Below are 18,223 nucleotides of genomic sequence, written 5' to 3'. Positions count from 1 at the left end.
CAGGCCGGGGGGAGAAAAGGCCAAGTCCAACCCCCCTCCCAGCACCACTCTGCCCAGACAAGCAGCTGGCAAGGTCCTGGCGCCCCCTAATAGCTAGCACCATCCTGGCCATTTCGCTAGTGCGTGCAAGGCAGCTCACACCCAGGTACAAATGCCCCCATGGGCACACCCTTCATTGGGCATGGGGGAGGGGCTCATAGCAGAGGGCACCAGAGGGGACACGCTCCCCCACCCCCCTCAAGCAATTGCCATAGTAACAGCCTGATCACCCCCCGCCCCCAAACCCCGGGGGGGGGAGGAGGTGCCAGGCAGGGGGTGCTCAGAAGTCCGGCTCCTCGGGGTCAGCACTGGTGGGCACAGGGGGGTCGTCCTGGCGCCGGCCCCACACCAGGCGGTAGTTGTCCTCCAGCTGCTGCTGCCGCCGGCGCTCCTTGTGGGCCTCCTCTGTGCCCTGGATCTGGAGGGCAGGGATGGGGGGGGAGGGTCACAGCATGCCCCCCCCCAGGCTATGATCTCCCCAGGCCCTGGGGTGAAAATGGCACTGTCCCTTTAAGCCTGGGTGCCAAGGCAGAGACACCCCCCATAACCTCCTCCCAGAGCCAGAAAGGGAGACTCCCCCACCCCTGCAGACCACACAGCCCCCCCCCAACAGCCCAGCTGCTCCTCCCCAGAGCTGGCTGCATCAGAGAGGTATTGTAGGCAAAGGCAGAAGGGGCACAGCTTTGTGGGTAAGGGAAACAAACCAAGGATGCCTGGACTCCTGGACCCCTTCCCCCACCACTTGGCTTGGGCCTGGTTCCCTGTAGGGGTAGACCAGAGCCAAGGAAAAATCCCTGATAGGAGCCAAAGGGGAGGGAGGGGGGGTCAAGGTCATTAGAAAGCTCCGCCCCCTGCCCAGAGACCCCACCGCCTCACCAGGATGTTGAAAAAGATGTCCTTGAGATGGCGGGTGTCCTCGTCGGAGAGCCAGTGGGCATCGTCCTCATCCCCAAAGCCGCCTGGCGTCACGATCTTGATCTCAATCTTCCCTGCCAGGCAGCAGCACCCACAGGGTCAGGCAGGTCTAGACCCCCCCCAGTGCCCACCGATGCCAAGTACAGAGCCCCAGAGCCAGTGCTGCCTGGACACCGGGGTTCCCCAGGACGTGGCACCTCCCCATACACCCCCCAAGCAAAGACCAAGCCCAGGGCTTAGCTTGCCCCAGACAACGAGCGGTTCTCGGTGTCCCCTGGGCAGTGCTGGGCCCCACGCCCACGCCCTCACCTTCAGCCTTGAGCCCCTCACGGTCCAGCAGGTCCCGGACTTCGCGCTCGAGGTGGCGCAGCCGCGGGCTCTCGTTGCCCTGCTCCCGCACGCGCAGCTCCTTCTGCAGGGCACTGCCTGGGCGCACCCGGGTCACCCGCACCCTCACTCGCTCATCCGTACCATCTAGGGGAGAAAGAGAGGGGATTGGTGCCCGGAGCAAGGCCCAGGGGCCCCATAACTAGTGGGGCACAGGCTGGCACCACCAGCTCCTCCCCAGGGTGCCATACCAGCCTCCGGCTTGGTAGCAGGGCTGGTGTCATCTTCAGCCTCCTCTTCTTCCTCCTCCTTGTGCCCCTTGGGGACACCCGTGCCCGCATCCAGGCGGTCGATGAGCTTGTTGAGGGTGGAAGCCAGTGACTTGGAAGCCCGGGTGCGGTCAAACTCACCCTTCAGGCCCTCCGTCTCCAGCTCGTCCTCGACCTGGGGAGGATGCAGGCAGGTGAGAGGACTCCAGGGTCCCACCCCGCCAGCCAATAGTGGTTACAGGTGCAAGTGGTGCCCCCTTGGGGCCATGTCCTGGGTGCAGCAGTGCCCAAGCCGGCTGAGGGGGGCTGGGGCCGTGCCAGGCAAGGCTGGGGAAGGGGACCCCGGCTTGGGGCTCACCTCGTCCAGGATGTTGTCAAACTCCTTCTCCACACGGGCCCGCACCTCGGCCCCCAGCTGTGGGGAGCGGGCACCAGGCAGCAGCTCCTGCAGCTCCTTCTCGAAGGCGCCCAGCAGCTCGGCCTCAGCCTCATCCTGCTCCTCCTCAGGGGGCTCAGGCTCCGCTGCCACCTCCTCCGGTCCAGGGGGCTCTGGGCTGGGGTCAGCTGCCTTTGCCTTGGCCTGAGTGGGTAGGGTGAATCAGCGGTGAACCTGGCACAGCATGCCCGCACTCTCCCCCCCGGCACCAGTGAATTCAGGCCCTGGGCTGGGATCTACCAGCTGGAACAAAGAGCCAGCAACCTAAACCCCCTAGGCAGGGCTTGGTCCCGCAACCCTGGAGCTGGGGTGCTCAAAGTGCATCTCAGGGTGCGAACACCTCTGTAGGGAAACTGAGGCACGGGGCTGGGGTAGGCCCTGAAGCTGAGCTAGAATCAGTTCTCAAGGGATGGGGGACGCCCAGGGGGCATTAGCCCCAGGACTTAGCCGGATGCCTGGCAGCAGCGCCAATTAGCACAGACCAACCCCTCACCAGCGCAGTTTGGCCGCTAGAGGGCAGGGGGGCGCACGGTTGGCTTGCAGCCCCTCCCCCCAGCATGCTCAGCCCCATGTCAGCCCCTCCCAGTCCATGCCCACCTTCTGGGCATTTGCTTTCAGCTCTTCGATGAGCTGCACCAGGTCCCCCGGGCTCCGAATCACCTTGAAATGGATTTTCCGGTGGAAATCTGCAAGGGGCCAAAGCCCCAGGGGTGGGGGAGGAAGGGGCACATCAGGGTACAGCTGGTGCCAGGTACCCCGATGCCCCCCAATCCTTCAGCTGGGTGGGGGCCATGGCACAAGCCCTTGCCCCGAGCCCCCCTCACCCACCTGGAGGTACTTACCTGCCAGGGGGCTGTCAGGCGCCTTTACTGTGGGTTCCTCCTCCTGGGTGGGGGGGAAGGCCAAACGACACAACATGGGGGGGCACGAATGGGGTCACATGCCACCAAGACCTCTGCTGCCAAGGCTGCTTAACCCCATGCTGCCCAGCCAGTGCTTTGCCCCCCCCCATACCTGGCTGGACACAGACACCCCCACACACACGGCGCCCCCTGCTGGCCCAGCCGGGAAGGAAGCAGGAGCCAGGACAGTAGTCAAGGGCACCCAGAGAACGGGTCAGGCACAGCACCCATGGCAGTGGGCAGGGGGGCTGTACCTTGGTGGGGTGCAACGGGTCATCTGCTGTGGGTGGGGGGTTTCGGGGACCAGCATCCTCTGCCGGGCTGGGCTCACCTGGAACCAGACAGACCGAGCAGTGCTGAGCGTGGTGCCGGGGGTAGGGGGGCAGTGCCAGCAGCTGCATCCCCATCCCCACTTGGCACCTCCAGCCAAGCCTCCCACCCCCCCAAGGGAAAGAACCTGCCCCCCCCCACCATGGTGAGCACCTCCAGGTGGATGCAGGTGTCCTCAAAGGGGTAGCGCCCCATTTGCAACCAGAGGATGCTCTCCAAGTGGCCTACACAAGCCAAGGCTCTTCCCCACCCCACACAGCTGAGGAACCCAGGCGTCCGGCTGTCATACCATCGAGAGCAGGGTCTTCCCTGGGTGGGGGCTTGGCCAGGCTGGGGTCCTGCTCGCTCCAGAGCCTTGTGTCCAGTGTCCGCAGCTCCTCCGAGATCTCCTCCACCTTGCGCTTAGTGTCAGCTGAGAGAGGCCGAGGGCAGGGGTCACCCATGGGTACGTGGGGGGGCAACCAGGCCCTGTCATCCGCATTGTCCCCCTCCCCCAGCCCCGATACTCACAGACTTGGGCCTGGACATACTGGAGGTACTGGGCAGGGCTGAGCACAGGCTGGCAGCGGATGGGCTGGGGTGCGGCAGTTGCGGGCGGGCGTAGGAAGGGGTGGTGGCAGATGCGGGTCGTGTGCACTGTCAGCACATAGGAGCACGACTGCGGCTCATCCACCCGTGCGATGTAGTCACCCGAGCCCTCCTCGCACAGGAACTGGGGGAGAGGTGAGGGGGACACTAGTGTGGCCAGAGCCGCCCTACCCCCAGACCCCCCCCCCAAAACCCCCAGCCCACCCGTGCAAGGCCTTCTCTAGCCAGAGCCCCCCACCCCCACTGATATCCCCTGGCCAGAGCTCTGCCTGACCCACCCCTGCCCTCCAGCCAGAGGCTCCCCACAAGCCCAGCCAGAGCTTTCCTGAGCCCTTTTCTAGCCAGACACCCCCACAATGCCCACCCCCGCCACAGCCCAGGGTCTAATGACTCCTGGCAGCTAATTACCCCTCTCCCCACCCCAATCACCACCTCTATGCCCACCCCAGAGGCCAGGAAAGCAGCACTGGGGGATGACGCTGCCAACCAGCCAGGCAGTGAAAAGCCAGACCCTATCCCCCACCCCCCACAGCTGTTCCCCATCTTACCCGGACCTCAGCCTCCCTGGCACGACCATTGAGGTCGCACTTGGAGCCATTGACATAGGTCTGGCTGTGATAGCGCTTGAGACGGTGTCGCTTTGAGGCCTGCGGGCAAGCAACCACAAGTCACTTCCTGCTCTAGGTGGAAAAATGGAGGCACAGCGGCCACAGAAAGTCCATAGGTTCTGCTGCCGGAAAACCAGGTCCTGCTGCCACCCGCAAGCCAGCCTGTCCCATCCCCCCCACCCACAGCAGCCCCAGCTTTGCCCCAAAAAGCCCAGCCCCTGCTGATGCCCTCCTCTCATCCCACAGAAACCCACCCCCCCAATAACCCCCTATGCCCCCCACCTTGGCAGTCTCATTGTCCCAGTCAAAGGCAGATTGATAGTAGCCCAGGTACAGGACGTCCCCCTTGATCTCAGACTCTGCAGAGCCAAGGGCAAACGCTGTTACAGCCTGCACACCTGTGTGCATGTAGCACCAACACGTACGTGTACACATACGCATACAGGGACACGGGTGTTGGCAAGCCGGGCTCAGCTCTGTTATGACAAGACTCAGGGATCCCTCGCCCTGTCTGGGCAAGGGAAGGGGGGCATTAAATAAAAAGTGTGGGGGGGGTGAAAACTGGGCACACAGGGCATGGACACACGCATGTATGCACATGTGTGTTGCTGCAACATAGCCCTAGCAGGAGCGTGGCTGGCCCACGGTACCTTCAATGTGGTACTGCTGGATGTGCCTCCCATAGCAGAACTCGTACGTCCACCAGTCCTTGGTCTGAGGGGGGGAAGGTGGGCGACACATGTGACTCCGGGCCCCCTCCAGTCACGCATCACCCACCCCCCTCTCTGAGCCCACCACGGCCTGCCTGAGCCTCGAACCAGTGGGGGCAACAGGGAGTTTGTGGGGCGACCCCCACCCATGGCCCAGCAGGCTCCGTGGCGGGTGCCTCCCATCCCACGTCCAGCCTCCAGTGCAGGCAGGCGCCTCACCTTATGGAGACAGGGCGCAGCACCCATGGGCCGCAGCAGCTCCGTGATGCCCAGCCCACTGTAACCCTGTGGGTCATCTTCAGGCTCCCGGTGGATCTTGATGGCGGCTGGCGGCAGGCGGCACTCATATTTCTGCTTGTATTTGGAGGAGATGGTCACCACGTCCTCGGCCCGGCTCTGGGGGAGGGCAGTACAGGGCCATCAGGGTTCCCCTGAGCTCTGTGTCCAGCCAGCAGCACCAAGACCAGGGCAAAGGGCACCATTGGCTCTTTCCTTGCCCATCTGCCCATGACCCTCATTAACTGTTTGCTCATAGCCTCATGCAGCAACCCTGGCTACTCACACAGCTGACCCCATCCCCCTTGTGCAACCCACCTCAGAAATGCAGCCACTTCTGTGGTGAAGCTCTGGGGGCAGAGCACAGGCCAGCCACCAATATAGCAGCCTCAAAAATCTTGTGTTTGCTTAGTGGATAGACTTGACTACAGAGCAACACGCTCAGATGACTTTAGAAAGGCGGAAGCAGGTACCAGCAAGACATGATTATCTCTAAAAACAGGCAGATATCACTATCTCTACCCTGCGCTGCTCCTACCCAGACCCAGGCAGCTGGAGCTGCTGGCAACAGTCGCTGTTGGAACCCAGTTCGGGGCTTGTGCCCTGCTCTACTACAGCCAAACAGCAGGTAAGAGGCAGAGGGCATGGCAGGTGGGGAAACTGAGGCACAGGGGACCCAGGGTAGGCTTCGGAAGCAGTTAGTGATAGGTGCCCCCGCCCCAGGGCACAGGGGAGACAGGGTAATGGGAGGCGCTGGGCCCTGCTAGGACCAGGTCAGGATTGAGCCCCCTCAGGGGGGCAGGGGGTGCTAGGGTTTCATAGATGTTAGGGGCTGGAAGGGACCCAGCCGATCATCAGGTCCAGCCCCTCCACTCTAGGCAGGAAGACAACTGAGGTTAGATGGACCCCAACAAGGTCCAGTCTCCTCTTGAAAAACCTCCAGGGTAGGTGATCGCACCACCTCTGGAACGAGTTTATTCCACAGCCGGGACACCCTGACTGCAAGGAGTTTTTCCTAGTATCGAGCCTGAAGCGGCCTTGCAGGAGTTGATATTCGTTGGTCCTGCTCTTCCCCGGGGATGCCCTAGTGAACAGCTGTTCACCGAGCCCCCGATGCGCTCCTCCAACGTAGCAGCAAGCCGTTATCAAGTCCCCTCAGCCTTCTCTTCTTTGGGAGAAGGAGGCCCAGGTCTCTCAGCCTCTCCTCGGATGGCTCGTCTTGCAGGTCCCCGACTATACGGGTGGCTCTTCTCCGCACCCGCTCGAGTTTTTCCATGCTGAAGCGCGGCGCCCAGCACTGGACGCAGTCCTCCAGCTGCGGTCTCGCCAGCGCCGAGTACAGCGGGAGCACCGCTCCCGTAGTCTGACGCGCAACACACGGGTTGATGCGTGCCGGGGCGCTGCCTGCCCCGCCGACCACCGCCTTGTATTCCCGCGAGGGTCAGTCGTTACCTCTAGGTCCCTTTCGGCCGCGGGGCAGGTCAGGCTGTCACCCCCAAGCCCGTACGTGTGTTGAGAGCTGTTTGCCCCCGCGAGAAGCACCTTACACTGGGAAGTGTTCAACTTCATCTGGTGCCAGTCCGCCCAGCTCTCCGGCCTGTCCTGCTCCGCCGGGGGGTGGGGGAGGGGAGACAGGCGTGCGTGCGTGCGTGTGTCGGGAGGGGCGAGGGCGTGGGGGTGTATGCAGGGAGGGGTGCGGGGGCGCCCACCTCCCCCACGACCCAGCCCGGCCCCTTGGTCCCACCTGCCCGGCCAGCACGGGCTCGGCCGCGATCTCGATGCCGTACTTGAGGTCGCTGAGCTCCTGCAGGTTGAGCGCGGCCCCGGCGCGGCCCGGGCCCAGCAGCGCCAGCGCCAGCGCCGGGAGCAGCACCCACCGCGCCGCCATCTTGCACCCTCCCTCCTACCCGCCGCCGCTTCCGCCCGTCCCGGCAGGACCTCGCGCCGCCTCCCCCGCGCCGCCGCGGTGCGCCGTGCGATTGGGTCTCCACCCTGCCAGTCACCGCTACCGGCTTTCCCATTGGTCACTAGTCAAGAGCGCGTGAGGCTGGCTGGGGGCTGTCACCTGGGAAGCTGGGATTGGTCTGCGCCTACCCTCGCAGCGGCGAGGAGGAGCTAATGGCGTCATTCCGAGTGCTTTTAAAGGGCCAGCGGCATCAGGGAGCAGCGCCCCTGGCGGATGCTCTGCGGCCACGGGGAGGAGGGGATTGGTTGAAAGAGATCACATGACCCAAAGGAGCTGTCACCGTGCTCCAGTGGGGATGAGGCACGTGGGCGGAGCCCCGGGGCAGGCCTGCATTTAGCCGGGTGGGGCTGGGGGGGGCCACCAGCTGAGATGGGGAGGGGGCCTTTGGGACCCCCAGTGCCCTCTAAGCTAACCCAGGGGCGGGATCCTGCTCCGGGGCAGTGGTGCTAGGGGAGCAGCCCTGGGCTAGGGGGGTGATGGCAGGGTGGCCCACCAGCTGAGATGGGAAGGGGATCTGTGGGCCCCACAATGCCTTCTGACCTGACCCAGGGATGGGATCCTCCTCCGGGGCAGTGGCGCTGGGGGCAGCATACCCCGAGCATGGGAGTGATGGCAGGTCTGCATGCAGGCTGGGGCTGAGCAGCCACCAGCTGAGATGGGGAGGGGGTCTCTGGGACCCCCAGTGCCTTCTGACCTGACCCAAGGGTGGGCTCCTGCTCTGGGGCAGTGGCGCTGGGGGCAGCAGTCCTGGGACAGGCTGGGCAGAGGCCAGGCAAGGCAGCTGGTTAGTTCCCCCACGACTGCATACTTGCTCGCATGCCAGGGAGGAGCCACGGCCCTGCTGAGCTCACCTCACCACGGCGCCCAGCCCCGCTGTAACCAGAGCGGGGGCGAAGGCCGGCCAGGGCCCATCTCACCTGGGATCGGGCTCCGGGTCGTGGGGGGAACCCCCCACCTGCACCAGCGCTGCCCCCTTGCCCCAGGCACAGGGTCACTGCGGATCCCAGAGTGGCCAAGGCCACGTGCTCACTCCTGGCCTGGCCACCCAACTTCAGGGAGGCAGCAGCTCCGTGCCGCCCACCCAGTAACTGGAGCGGGCGGCCTGAATCCTGCCTGAATCATCCATTACCAGCAGCAAATTAAAAGCCTTTTTCTAGGTAATAAATAGGAGAAGATTCAGTTAGGGTCAGGGCCTGGGCGATGCCCTCGCCCGGTGCTTCCCAGGCCCCAGGTTTGTGGGCACCAAGGGTACCCTGAGACTCATGGCCCAGGCCCAGGGGAGCCCCCCTTTCTCCTTCATTCAGCAATAGGAAGGGAAGTTCCTTCCCGCTGTTCCACCCCAGAGCTAGCCACATTAGCAAAGCCCGCCCCCTGGTTCAATGCACGGAGGACACTGGAGGGTTAAAGCCGGGTGTTCTCCACTCCAGAGACACCCGCCACACAGCCTGGGCCTAGCCCGGGCAGCAGCCACCCACCCCCGGGGGCACAATGGACTCCTTTGTGCCCAGCCCAAGGGCCACTCGGCAGGGACACAAGGGGGGCGATTGTTATCTGGGGAGAACATCTGCATCCAGGCCCCGGCTCCCCTGCGGCTCTTGCCTGCCCACGGCCTGCCAAGCCCTGCCTGGCACCCTGCCCGGCTTAAACACCCGGGCTCAATCCCAGCTAGTTTTGAGGCTGCCATGAATCAGGGCCTCTGGGAGTGGTTGGAGGGGAGCGAGGAGGGGAGACCCCCGGGGCAGGGGGACCAGCCCCATGCCTGCCAAGGAGCCTGGTGAGGTCTCAGCCCCGGGCCTTGCCCTGCCCTGCCCCACCTGGCACCCATCCTGCAGCATGCCTCAGTTTCCCTGCTTGGGACAGCTGCATTACACAGCCCCACAACCCGCTGTGTCCTCCCCAGTGGGGAGCTGACACAGGCCCCTACTCGGGGGTCCTGACAATAACCCCCCCCGGCTACAGAGAGGGGCCACGGGGGCCCTCGGGCACCTGGGTCCCACTCCCACGGGATGTTGTCTGTGCAGGGCCTGGCGCTGCTCCCCTGGCTGGGGGCAATGCACCCAATAATAACCCAGCCCGGCCCCACGCCCCCGGCCTGCACTCCCCGCCCTCTGGGAGCTCCCGGGGGTCCCGATCCTGGGCACTGCCAGGCAGGGGGGCAAAGGGGGGGTCGGGGGGGTCCCAACATAGCCCCTCCCCCTCCCTTTGTGCGGGGATTCCTTTGTCTGAGCCCAGGGAGGGGCCACCCCCCCGGGACCCCCAGAGCCAGGCAGGGCTGGGGGTGGGGACCGCAGTCAGTCCCGCCGGGAGCCGCCAGGGGCGCCGCCGGTTCCCGGCCGGGGCCGCGCATCCCGCAACCTGCATCCCGCCCGCATCCCGCATCCCGCCCGCGCCGGGCCCCGCCGGGAGGATGTGAGCGAGCCCGGGCTGCCCCTCCGCCGGGCACAGGTAGGGCGGGGCAGCACGACGGGGGCTGCGGAATTGCCCGCCCCCCGCATGCCTGGCATGGGGCAGGGAGGGGTGGCAGCACTGGGGGGGGCTGGATTGGGTCCTACCTGCCCCCCCCGACCCCACCCCGCCCTTGCACTGGAGCCAGACAATAGCAGATCGCGCCGTACCCTCTCCTGGCAGCCCCCCCCCCCGCCCCCCGGCAGACCCGCACACACAAGGGGGCTAGTGGAGTCGGAGGGGGGACTTGCTGGGTACCACCCAAAGGTATTGCCCTCCTCCTCCCCAAAGCCTGGCATGGGGCAGGGGTGGTAGCAGCCCTGGGGGGACTGGATTGGGTCCTACCTGCCCCCCGCAGCCTTGCATTGCAGCTAGACAATAGCAGAGCCCCCCCACACGCATGGGGGGGACGTGCCGGGCACTACCCAAAGGTAGCCACCATCCGTGCCCAGACGGGGGCATGGGAGGGGCATTTGGGGCTCCCTTCTCTGGTTGCATTCACCCTGGGGTGCTTCATGGGGTCTCTGGGTGCCTCACCCCCACCTCCCCGGCTCAGACCCGGGTCCCCGTCCCCCCTTAGGTCCATCCAGAGGCAAAGGGACATGGGGAGGTGCCCCCCAGGCAGGTGGCACCAGGCACACCCCCCCACACACCAGAAGCCAGGAGGCTGCAGAGGCTTCCCTGGGCCCCGGCCAGGCCCCGGGAGGCGCAGACAATGCTGGGTTTCAACACTGTTTGCATGCCCGCCCCTGCCCAGGGGCACTGCAGGACTCTGCTGGCCGAGGGGGGGGGGCATGGAGCCAGGCAAGGAGAGTTGGCATCAGAGAGGGGCTTTCCCCAGCTCTGCTGCACCCCACTGAATGGGGGGTCCCCGCTCCACCCCCCGGAGCAGGAGACGGGCACTGGAAGCCCAGACAGCCCCCACCAGGCCCTGTGCCCCCCCCCGGGGAAAAAGGGGTCACCTGGGCCCAGAAGCCCCCACCCAGCCCAGTGTCTTTCTCCCAGGCTGGTGCTGCCCAGGGGCCATGCCCATGTGAGGCGAGGGGCTCTGTGCCCACTGCCCGACAAGCCCAGGAAGCGCCAAGCACACGGACCGAGGTGGGCATGGGCAAGGCTGGGGGGGTGAGTCCACCCTTGGCAGGGGTGGGGGGCACCCAGCACGGGGGGGGGGGACCGGCTGGAGGAGGGTCAGCCCTCCCAGGGCCTTCCTACAATGCCCTGCTGCAATCACCCCAAGAGCCAGGCATGAGCGAGCAGGGTGCCAAGGGAGATGCCACACCCTCTGCATCCCACAATGCATTGCAGCTGTGCCCCCACAAGGCAGCAAAGGATGCTGGGATGCTCCCCCCAATGCACCATCGCACATGAGCTCCCAGCCCTGCTTGGTGGAGGGGGTCCCTGGGGCCTGGCTGCCCCACCCCCCTTGCTGGCCACAACCTCTGGCTGCCCCCCCCCCCCCAAATCCAGGGCTGGGCACGGATTTATTTTAATTGCGAACTCCAAGGATCCTTTTTCCTGCCTAAGCAGCGCAGGGCTGGGTGGGGGGGCATGGAGGGGAGACCACTCTCCAGCCCCCCACCCCGCAGGCCCTGGCCCTGTCCTGCTGCCCTTGGTCCACCTCCTTCAGGCGTGTTGCAGCAGGTGGGTGAGCTTCTGCTCCCCAGAGCTGGTTGCATCGGGGTGCAGCACTGGGTGGAAGGGGCATGATCCAGTGCCAGGCCAGGTGCAGACCTCTCACGGGGGCCGAGGGGGTGTCGTGGGGAGGGAGGGTGGGAGCCAGACAACCGCACCAGCTCATTAGCAAATAAGGGCATTTGAGCCAGGAGGTTGCTTGGCATTTTTGTGTCAGTGCCAACCTTCAGCAAACAGAACTGGGAGAAGTGGGGGGGGCTCACTTCCAGGAACAGAAACTGAGGCACGGAGCAGGTCAGATGGGCACCCTGGATTCCCCCCGACCCCCGTGGCTCTGGTTGGGGGCAGGGCTTTGCAAGTGTTGCCCCTTACCCCTCACCCCCTGGCAGGTGGGATCCCCTCAGAGAAGGGAGGGGTGACACTCAGGAGTCTGCCCCGCAAAACCTGGCACCTCCCTTCCCTGCCCCCCTCCCATGCCATGCCCTGGGGGGTGCCAGGCATGGAGAGAGCCTGGCACACACTGCAAAGGTGCCCTTGAGCCACAGTTCTGGTGCGGGAGGGCGATGTGATACGGTGGGGCTGGCATTGCCCCCCGGCCACGTATGGGAGAATAGCGGGGAAGGGTGGGGGGCACTGGCATTCCCTGCTCCAGCTGCTGTCCCCCTCTGGCCAGGGGCCTGCAGAGGAGAGGCAGCTGCCCCTGCCCAGGGGGCTCCGGCTGGGGGGCTGGACAGGCCCATTAAGTTTCCTGGCAGCTGGAGCAGCAGTTTCCAATTTCCTGTCTTTGTTGATCGCTTTCAGCAGCGGGGGCTGGGGGGCGGCCTCCGGCCTAGTGCCTCCCAGTCCAGTCCTGGGGCCAGCGGGGGTGGGGGGGCACCACTCAGCTGCCGGCAGGGCCCCAGGCCATGAGGCGGGAGGTCCCGATCTCGGGCTCTGGAGCAGAGCCTGGAACAGCTGGCTTGGACTTGCCCATCCCCTGTGCAGCTGGGTTTGGCAGCAGGGCCAGGACCCACCCAGGTAGGTACAGTGCCAGGGACAGCGGGTGCCGGGGATGGAACAAAGAGGCCGTGTTTGTACAGTGCTGGGTACCACGGGGGTCTGGGTGGGGATGGGGAGGCTCCCCGAGACCTGCTGGAGCCGGGGGATAGCCGGCATGCCTCACTTTCCTGCCTTTCCCTGCCCAGTTTGGCGTGGATGGGAGTCCAAGGGAGGGGTCCCTCCTGGTAGGCGGGGTGGAGGCAGATCCAGCAAGTGGGGGCAGAAGGGGGAAGGCATTTGTGCAGCCTGGGGCAGAAGTAGGCCCTGATCTCGGGCCCTACCGTAATGCATCTAATACACACAGATTCCAGCAGGAGCTCCTACTACAAGCCAGTTGGATCCGCTGCACCGGGGTGGAGGACTAGAGGGCAGGAGACGCCCCGCCCCAACTCCCAAGCCAGCTCCTCCTCTCCTCCACCCCTACCCCGGGCCCTCCATGCCTACCCCCCTCCCTGCTCTGTGGGACTCTCTCAGGACTCCCAGCAGGAATGATGATGGGAACTGGGCAGTGTTTCCCACCCACCTACGCCCTGCCAGTCCTTATAGGGCAGAGGCCTTGGGAGCCAGGTGCCGGTTGCATGGCGGAGCTCGAGGTGGGTCAGTCTGTTGAGCTCTGCAGAAAACGTCTATGCAAGACAGGCTGGGTAAGAGGCGCTCCCCATTGGACCGCTCCACCCCAGACTCATCCGCATTGTGCTCACCACCCATGAGCTCCCCAGGGTCTTCCACTGGGCTAAGCAGGAACCAAAGACCGCAGCAGACAAGAGCCCCACCCTCAAAAAATCTCCCCCACCCTGATTCATCCTGCTGCCCCCACCTTGGCCTTGGGGGCATTTGGGAGCACCCCTTGGCCTTTTTGCTACCAGGAAAGGACGGGGGGAGGGCGCTGTGTCTGTGCAGGCCCCAGCATCAGAAACCCCCAAAAGGGGCCCATTGGGATGCATGTACATGAGGCTGGGCAGTAAAGACCCTTGCCCTCCCCACCCCCAACCGCACAGCAGGGCATTGGTGCCTGGAGCGGCCCTGGGCCCAGGGTGGTAGCACAGAGGCCCCTGGTGCAAGGCCTCGCCCACGTCTTTCTCATGCTGGGAAAGTACAGCAAGAATGAAGGGAAGTAAGATATTCTCTGCGAGTCAGCCTGTATGGGGCAAGTCTGAGGATAGGACCCATATATCTGGGTGCCAGGCGCTGAAGCGGAAGAAGACCTTGGGTCGGGGAGCAGCCACAGGCATTGCAAAGGGGAGGCGGAGGGCTTCGTGTGGCTGTGCGTGGGATCGTGGGCAGCCCCTTCCCACTGCCCCCTGCCCCCACAGGATGCGGGCGGTGCAGAAGTCGATGTGCGTGCTGCTGGTGGCCGCGGCCTTGCTGGCCGCCCTGTACCTGCACGTCTGGACCCCTAAGGGCCCCGGGGCCGTGGACCTCCGCCGGCGCCCGCTCGAGCCCCCCCCGGCACTCCCGGGCCCCTCCCAGCAGTATGCCCATATCGCCTTCCACCTCAAGCAAGACGTCCTCGAGTAAGGGCCGGGTAGTGGTGGTGGTGGGGGCGGGGGGAATCGGGCTGTCGGGGGCAAGCTAGGAGAATTGCAGGGAGCATGAGTGCGGGGGGGGTACAGGCAAGGTGGGGGGGATTGGGGGGGGGGTTGGTGCAGGGGGGCTGGGGCAGGAGGAGAAGGAATTGGGAGGTGCTGGGGATGGAGGGATTGGGCTGGGGTGGCAAGCTAGGAGACTGCAGGGCTGGGGGGGCTGGGCCAGAGAAGGTGGGGAGGTAGGGGTGCAGGGGGGGCTGGGCAGGTAGGAGTGCAGGGGGGGCTGGGCCAGGGAGGGGGGGGTAGGGTGCAGGGGGGGCTGGGCCAGGGAGGGGGTTGCAGGGAAGGTGGGGTTGGGGGCTGCAGGGGGTCCTTGCAAGGGGCAGATCCAAGGGCGCAGGGGCCCAGATCTGGTCCAGTGCAACCCCCCCGCCCCGTCCCCCCCCCCCAGGCAGCTGCCGCGGAACAGCTGCTCGTGCACGCCGGGCTCGGGGCTGCGCCTGTTTGGGCCAAGCTACACGCTGGACTTCACCACCGCCTTCGGCCCCTCCGAGCTGCCGGGCGTGCATGGCCAGCGCGAGCGCCAGTACCAGAGCGACCAGCTGCGGTGAGCCCCCCACCGGGACACCCGCCTCCCCCTGCTCCGCCATGCAGGCCCCCCTGAGCACCACCCCCTACACATCACAGCCTGGGGGACCCCCCTGTGAGGGCTCAGCCCCCATGGTGTCATAACTGGGGAGACCCCGGAGAGCTGCCCTACATCAGGGCCTGGGACCCCCCAAACTCCCTAGGGAGTCCCCGACCCTGAGCTCCCCACTGGTCACCGCCTGAGGAACCGCCCCCAGGCACAGCCCCACCCCAGGGGGCTGGGTTGGGAGTGGGGGGGCTCTCACTCCTCTGCCCCCCAACCTGCACCCCCAAGGGGCAGGGGCAGGTAGGGGTCTCAATCTGCACCCCCGCAGGGCCCAGACTCCAGCCGACCAACTCCTCATCGTCCGTGCCAACTCCCCGCTTGAGTACCCAGCCCAGGGGGTTGAGGTACGGCCTCTCCACACCATCCTCATCCCAGGTGAGACCCCCCTGGTGCCCCCCACCAGCTTCTTGGGGGGGGCAGCCCCTGCCTGAGGCAGCCCAGAGCTATGGGGCTGGCCTGGGGCATGGACACGGGCTGGGCACCCCTGGGTGGGCACTGACCCCCACATCTCTGCCCCCCAGGGCTCAGTCTGCAGGCGACTGGCAGGAAGCTGTACCAGGTAAGGAGGCAGTGCCAGGGGAAGGTCTTAGAGTGGGCTGACTTTCTGTATTGACCCCGCACTGCCTGGGCAGGTGAACCTGACGGCCTCTATGGGCACCTTCAACATGGCGGCCACAGTGGAGGCCGTGGCAGTGCAGGGTGAGGGCGAGCACAGCCTCTCACTGGCGGGCGCCCGCCTGGACCACCTCAACCGCCAGCTGCAGTTCATCACCTACACCAACACCCTCTACCACCCCAACACAGCCGACACAGGTGGGGCTGGGGGCAGGGGGCACTGGGGGGCTGGGTACTGGGCTTGGATGCCAGCATAGGGGTGGTTCCCAGACCCCCAGTGCCCACCTTCTCCTTTGCTTTCCAGTGCAGTTTGCCACCGACGGGCACCAGGCCACGTTCTCCATCCGGATCCGCCACACGCCCACCCCAAAGCTGTATGACCCCGGCTACCCAGCCAACGGGGGTGAGTGCTGCGGGGGGGGTCCCCTCCTCCCACTCGTCTGCAGCCTGGTGCGCCTGGCACTGACCCCGACCTCTGCCCTCCCCCTCAGAGGACTACAACATCAGCGCACTGGTGACAGTGGCCACCAAGACCTTCCTGCGCTACGACAAGCTGCGGGCACTGATCGCCAGCGTGCGGCGCTTCTACCCCAGCATCACCATCGTGGTGGCGGACGACAGCCCCCAGCCTGAGCGGCTGGTCGGCCCCCACCTCGAGCACTACCTCATGCCCTTCGGCAAGGTGCAGGGGGCAGGAGGGACTCGGACGCCTGGATTCAGGGGGCGGGAGCTGGCCAGGCCAGGCAGGCACTGACCTCCGTCCCCCAACTAGGGCTGGTTTGCGGGCAGGAACCTGGCCATCTCGCAGGTGGCCACCAAGTATGTGCTGTGGGTGGACGACGACTTCATCTTCACGCCCCGCACGCGGCTGGAGAAGCTGGTGGACGTGCTGGAGAAGACCAGCCTGGACCTGGTAAGCGGTGGGCAGTGCCCAGGCCGGGCATCACCCCCTTTGAAGGCTGCCCGGCCAGCACCCCCTGAATTTTGACCCTGCAGGTGGGAGGCGCGGTGCGGGAGATCACGGGCTACTCTGCCACATACCGGCATAAGATCAGCGTAGAGCCAGGGGGACCCGAGGGCGACTGCTTGCGGGTGGTGCCAGGCTGGCACCACCCCATCGCTGGCTTCCCCGGCTGCGTCGTGGCCGACGGTGTGATCAACTTCTTCCTGGCGCGGACCGACAAGGTGCGGCAGGTCGGCTTCGACCCGCGCCTCAGCCGTGTCGCCCACATCGGTCAGTGCGGGCACCCGGATGCCTGGGGTGGGGGGTGGGGGGCAAAAGCAGGGGAGGAGGAGAGCCCTGGGGTGGGAGCCCGGGCACCTGGGTTCACCCCCAGCTTGGGGAGGGAAGAAGGGTCTGGTGGGCTAGGAAAGAGGGGGTCTGGGGGCCCAGACACCTGGGTTCCCTCCATGCCAGGCAGGTCCTAGCGGCTGCCCTGCCCTGCCCTGCCCACAGAGTTCTTCATCGACGGCCTGGGCGTGCTGCACGTGGGCTCGTGCGAGGACGTGGTGGTGGACCATGCCTCCAAGCTGCGTCTGCCCTGGCGCCAGACGGAGAGCGAGCGGCAGTACGCCCGCTTCCGCTACCCGCCGCCCGCCGACACCAGCGTCAGCACCAAGCACGGCCTCTTCTACTTCAAGAACCGCTTCAAGTGCATGGCGGGCAACTAGCCGCCCGGACGCCTGGGTCCCCTCCCCGTGGGGGGGCAGGCCTGCTCCCCGGATGCCTGGGTCCCCTCTCTGGAGAGACGGGGCGTAACGCTGCTGTGGCTTCTTACCTGTTTTGTACCACCCGGGGGCATGGGCCTGCTGCCCCCTGCCCCATGAAGGTGAGGGGGAGGAAACCCCAGTCCGCTTTTCCCAGATGCCTGGGGGGTGCTGGGGTGCCCTGAGCAGAGGCAGGACCCAGGTGTCCGAGCCCTCCCGCCCCTCGCCCCCCATACAGGAGCCATGTGCCAAAGCCACCATGATGCCCGTCATACCTGCGCATGGGGCGGGAGGGACCTTGTGCCAGGTCAAGCCCGAGGGCACCCAGATGGGGGGGGGGAGGCGGGGCAGTGCCAGCCACTCACGCATGCCCCCGGTGTGTTTCGCATCTGCGTGTCAGCAAGGGCGGGGGGGCAGACCGGGGGGCTGACCTGCCCCAGGGCAGCTCCAGTGCCTGCCACGTCCCCTGCCCCAGAGTTTTCTAGCTTTGACCAAAATCGTGAGATTCTAGGTAAAAAGACATTTTTATTTAAAAATCAAGAGTCTTATGTACCAAGGACTCCCCCCCTCTTTGGGGGCAAAGCCCCTACTCTCTCAGCCCCGCTCCCTGCCTTGCTGCTCTGCCCCCCGCCAACTTTGTACCTACTTTTTTCTTGTTTTGCCAGTAAAGGGGAGTGGATGGGGCAGTGACGTCATGGATGACGTCATGAGAGACGGCCAGTCAGGGCTGGGAGTGCAGGCCCCCTAAGGGCTGCAGTGTTGCCCCCCCCAGTGGCCCAGCAGGGAAGTGCAGCAGTGGGGGGGGGGGCTCGGACACCCGGGTCCTGCTTCTCCTTGGTGGGGGGTCACCAGTGCCAGCCCCAGGCTGCAGCCTTGGGGGGCAGGGAAGGGCAGGGGGGGCCCCCCAGGGGCCTCAGGCCTTGTACATTCCTTCTTGCCCCCGCTTGGGGGGGGTCTCCCCCCTGGACCCCCCCAACAGGTCCAAAATAAAGGGACTTCCCTGCTCTGTGTCTGCGAGTCTCCTTGGTGGGGGCACAGGGGGCCCAGGACTTGGGGGTGGGGTACGGGGGGGCCAGGAGTTTGAAGGGGCAATAGGGTCCCAGGAGGTGGGGGTGGGGGCACTGGGAAGGTCTCAGGAATTGTGGGGGATGGCGGGGCAGGAGTTTGCAGGGCTCTGGGGTCCCAGGAGTGGGGGGGGGC

At 65.7% G+C, this 18,223-nt stretch overlaps 2 protein-coding genes across 3 annotated transcripts; one reads left to right on the top strand and one right to left on the bottom strand.

The window, feature by feature from the left end:
* Positions 1–4: 4 nt before the first annotated feature.
* Positions 5–7,317, bottom strand: OS9 (OS9 endoplasmic reticulum lectin). The gene is made up of 15 exons (XM_090056260.1): positions 7,145–7,317; positions 5,344–5,520; positions 5,065–5,128; positions 4,697–4,773; positions 4,355–4,453; positions 3,729–3,930; positions 3,508–3,630; positions 3,143–3,219; positions 2,829–2,871; positions 2,584–2,672; positions 1,909–2,130; positions 1,533–1,725; positions 1,264–1,428; positions 916–1,028; positions 5–457 (listed from the first exon to the last, which is right to left on the bottom strand). Exons 1-15 carry the CDS (start codon positions 7,286–7,288, stop codon positions 320–322), a joined length of 1,926 nt encoding a protein of 641 aa, XP_089912386.1. The 5' UTR covers positions 7,289–7,317; the 3' UTR covers positions 5–319.
* Positions 7,318–13,794: 6,477 nt separating this feature from the next.
* B4GALNT1 (beta-1,4-N-acetyl-galactosaminyltransferase 1) lies at positions 13,795–18,037 on the top strand. 2 transcript variants are annotated; one of them, XM_090053577.1, is made up of 10 exons: positions 13,795–13,995; positions 14,459–14,614; positions 14,970–15,076; positions 15,223–15,260; positions 15,334–15,514; positions 15,621–15,719; positions 15,808–15,998; positions 16,089–16,229; positions 16,313–16,550; positions 16,773–18,035. In XM_090053577.1, exons 1-10 carry the CDS (start codon positions 13,796–13,798, stop codon positions 16,985–16,987), a joined length of 1,566 nt encoding a protein of 521 aa, XP_089909703.1. In that variant the 5' UTR covers position 13,795; the 3' UTR covers positions 16,988–18,035. The 2 variants fall into 2 exon arrangements, with proteins under 2 accessions (XP_089909703.1, XP_089909702.1); XM_090053576.1 differs by lacking the exons at positions 13,795–13,995; positions 14,459–14,614; positions 14,970–15,076; positions 15,223–15,260 and having other exon boundaries at positions 15,349–15,514; positions 15,626–15,719; positions 16,773–18,037.
* The last annotated feature ends 186 nt before the right edge of the window (positions 18,038–18,223 follow it).

Source organism: Crocodylus siamensis, chromosome 6 (genome assembly GCF_052110815.1).
Source record: "Crocodylus siamensis isolate JL-2025a chromosome 6, ASM5211081v1, whole genome shotgun sequence".
Taxonomy (NCBI): domain Eukaryota; kingdom Metazoa; phylum Chordata; order Crocodylia; family Crocodylidae; genus Crocodylus; species Crocodylus siamensis.
The sequence above is the reverse complement of the archived record's forward strand: the minus strand, read 5'-3'. Positions and strand labels throughout refer to the sequence as shown.

Bases quoted from the DNA above. Each gene is read 5' to 3' on its own strand.
- OS9 (XM_090056260.1), bottom strand. From the start codon at position 7,288: ATGGCGGCGCGGTGGGTGCTGCTCCCGGCGCTGGCGCTGGCGCTGCTG. The intron at 4,454-4,696 runs GTGGGGGGCATA...GCTTGCCCGCAG, and splicing joins GGGACAATGAGACTGCCAAG to GCCTCAAAGCGACACCGTCT. The intron at 1,726-1,908 runs GTGAGCCCCAAG...CATCCTCCCCAG, and splicing joins TTGACAACATCCTGGACGAG to GTCGAGGACGAGCTGGAGAC.
- B4GALNT1 (XM_090053577.1), top strand. From the start codon at position 13,796: ATGCGGGCGGTGCAGAAGTCGATGTGCGTGCTGCTGGTGGCCGCGGCC. The intron at 15,077-15,222 runs GTGAGACCCCCC...TCTGCCCCCCAG, and splicing joins CCACACCATCCTCATCCCAG to GGCTCAGTCTGCAGGCGACT. The intron at 16,551-16,772 runs GTCAGTGCGGGC...CCCTGCCCACAG, and splicing joins CAGCCGTGTCGCCCACATCG to AGTTCTTCATCGACGGCCTG.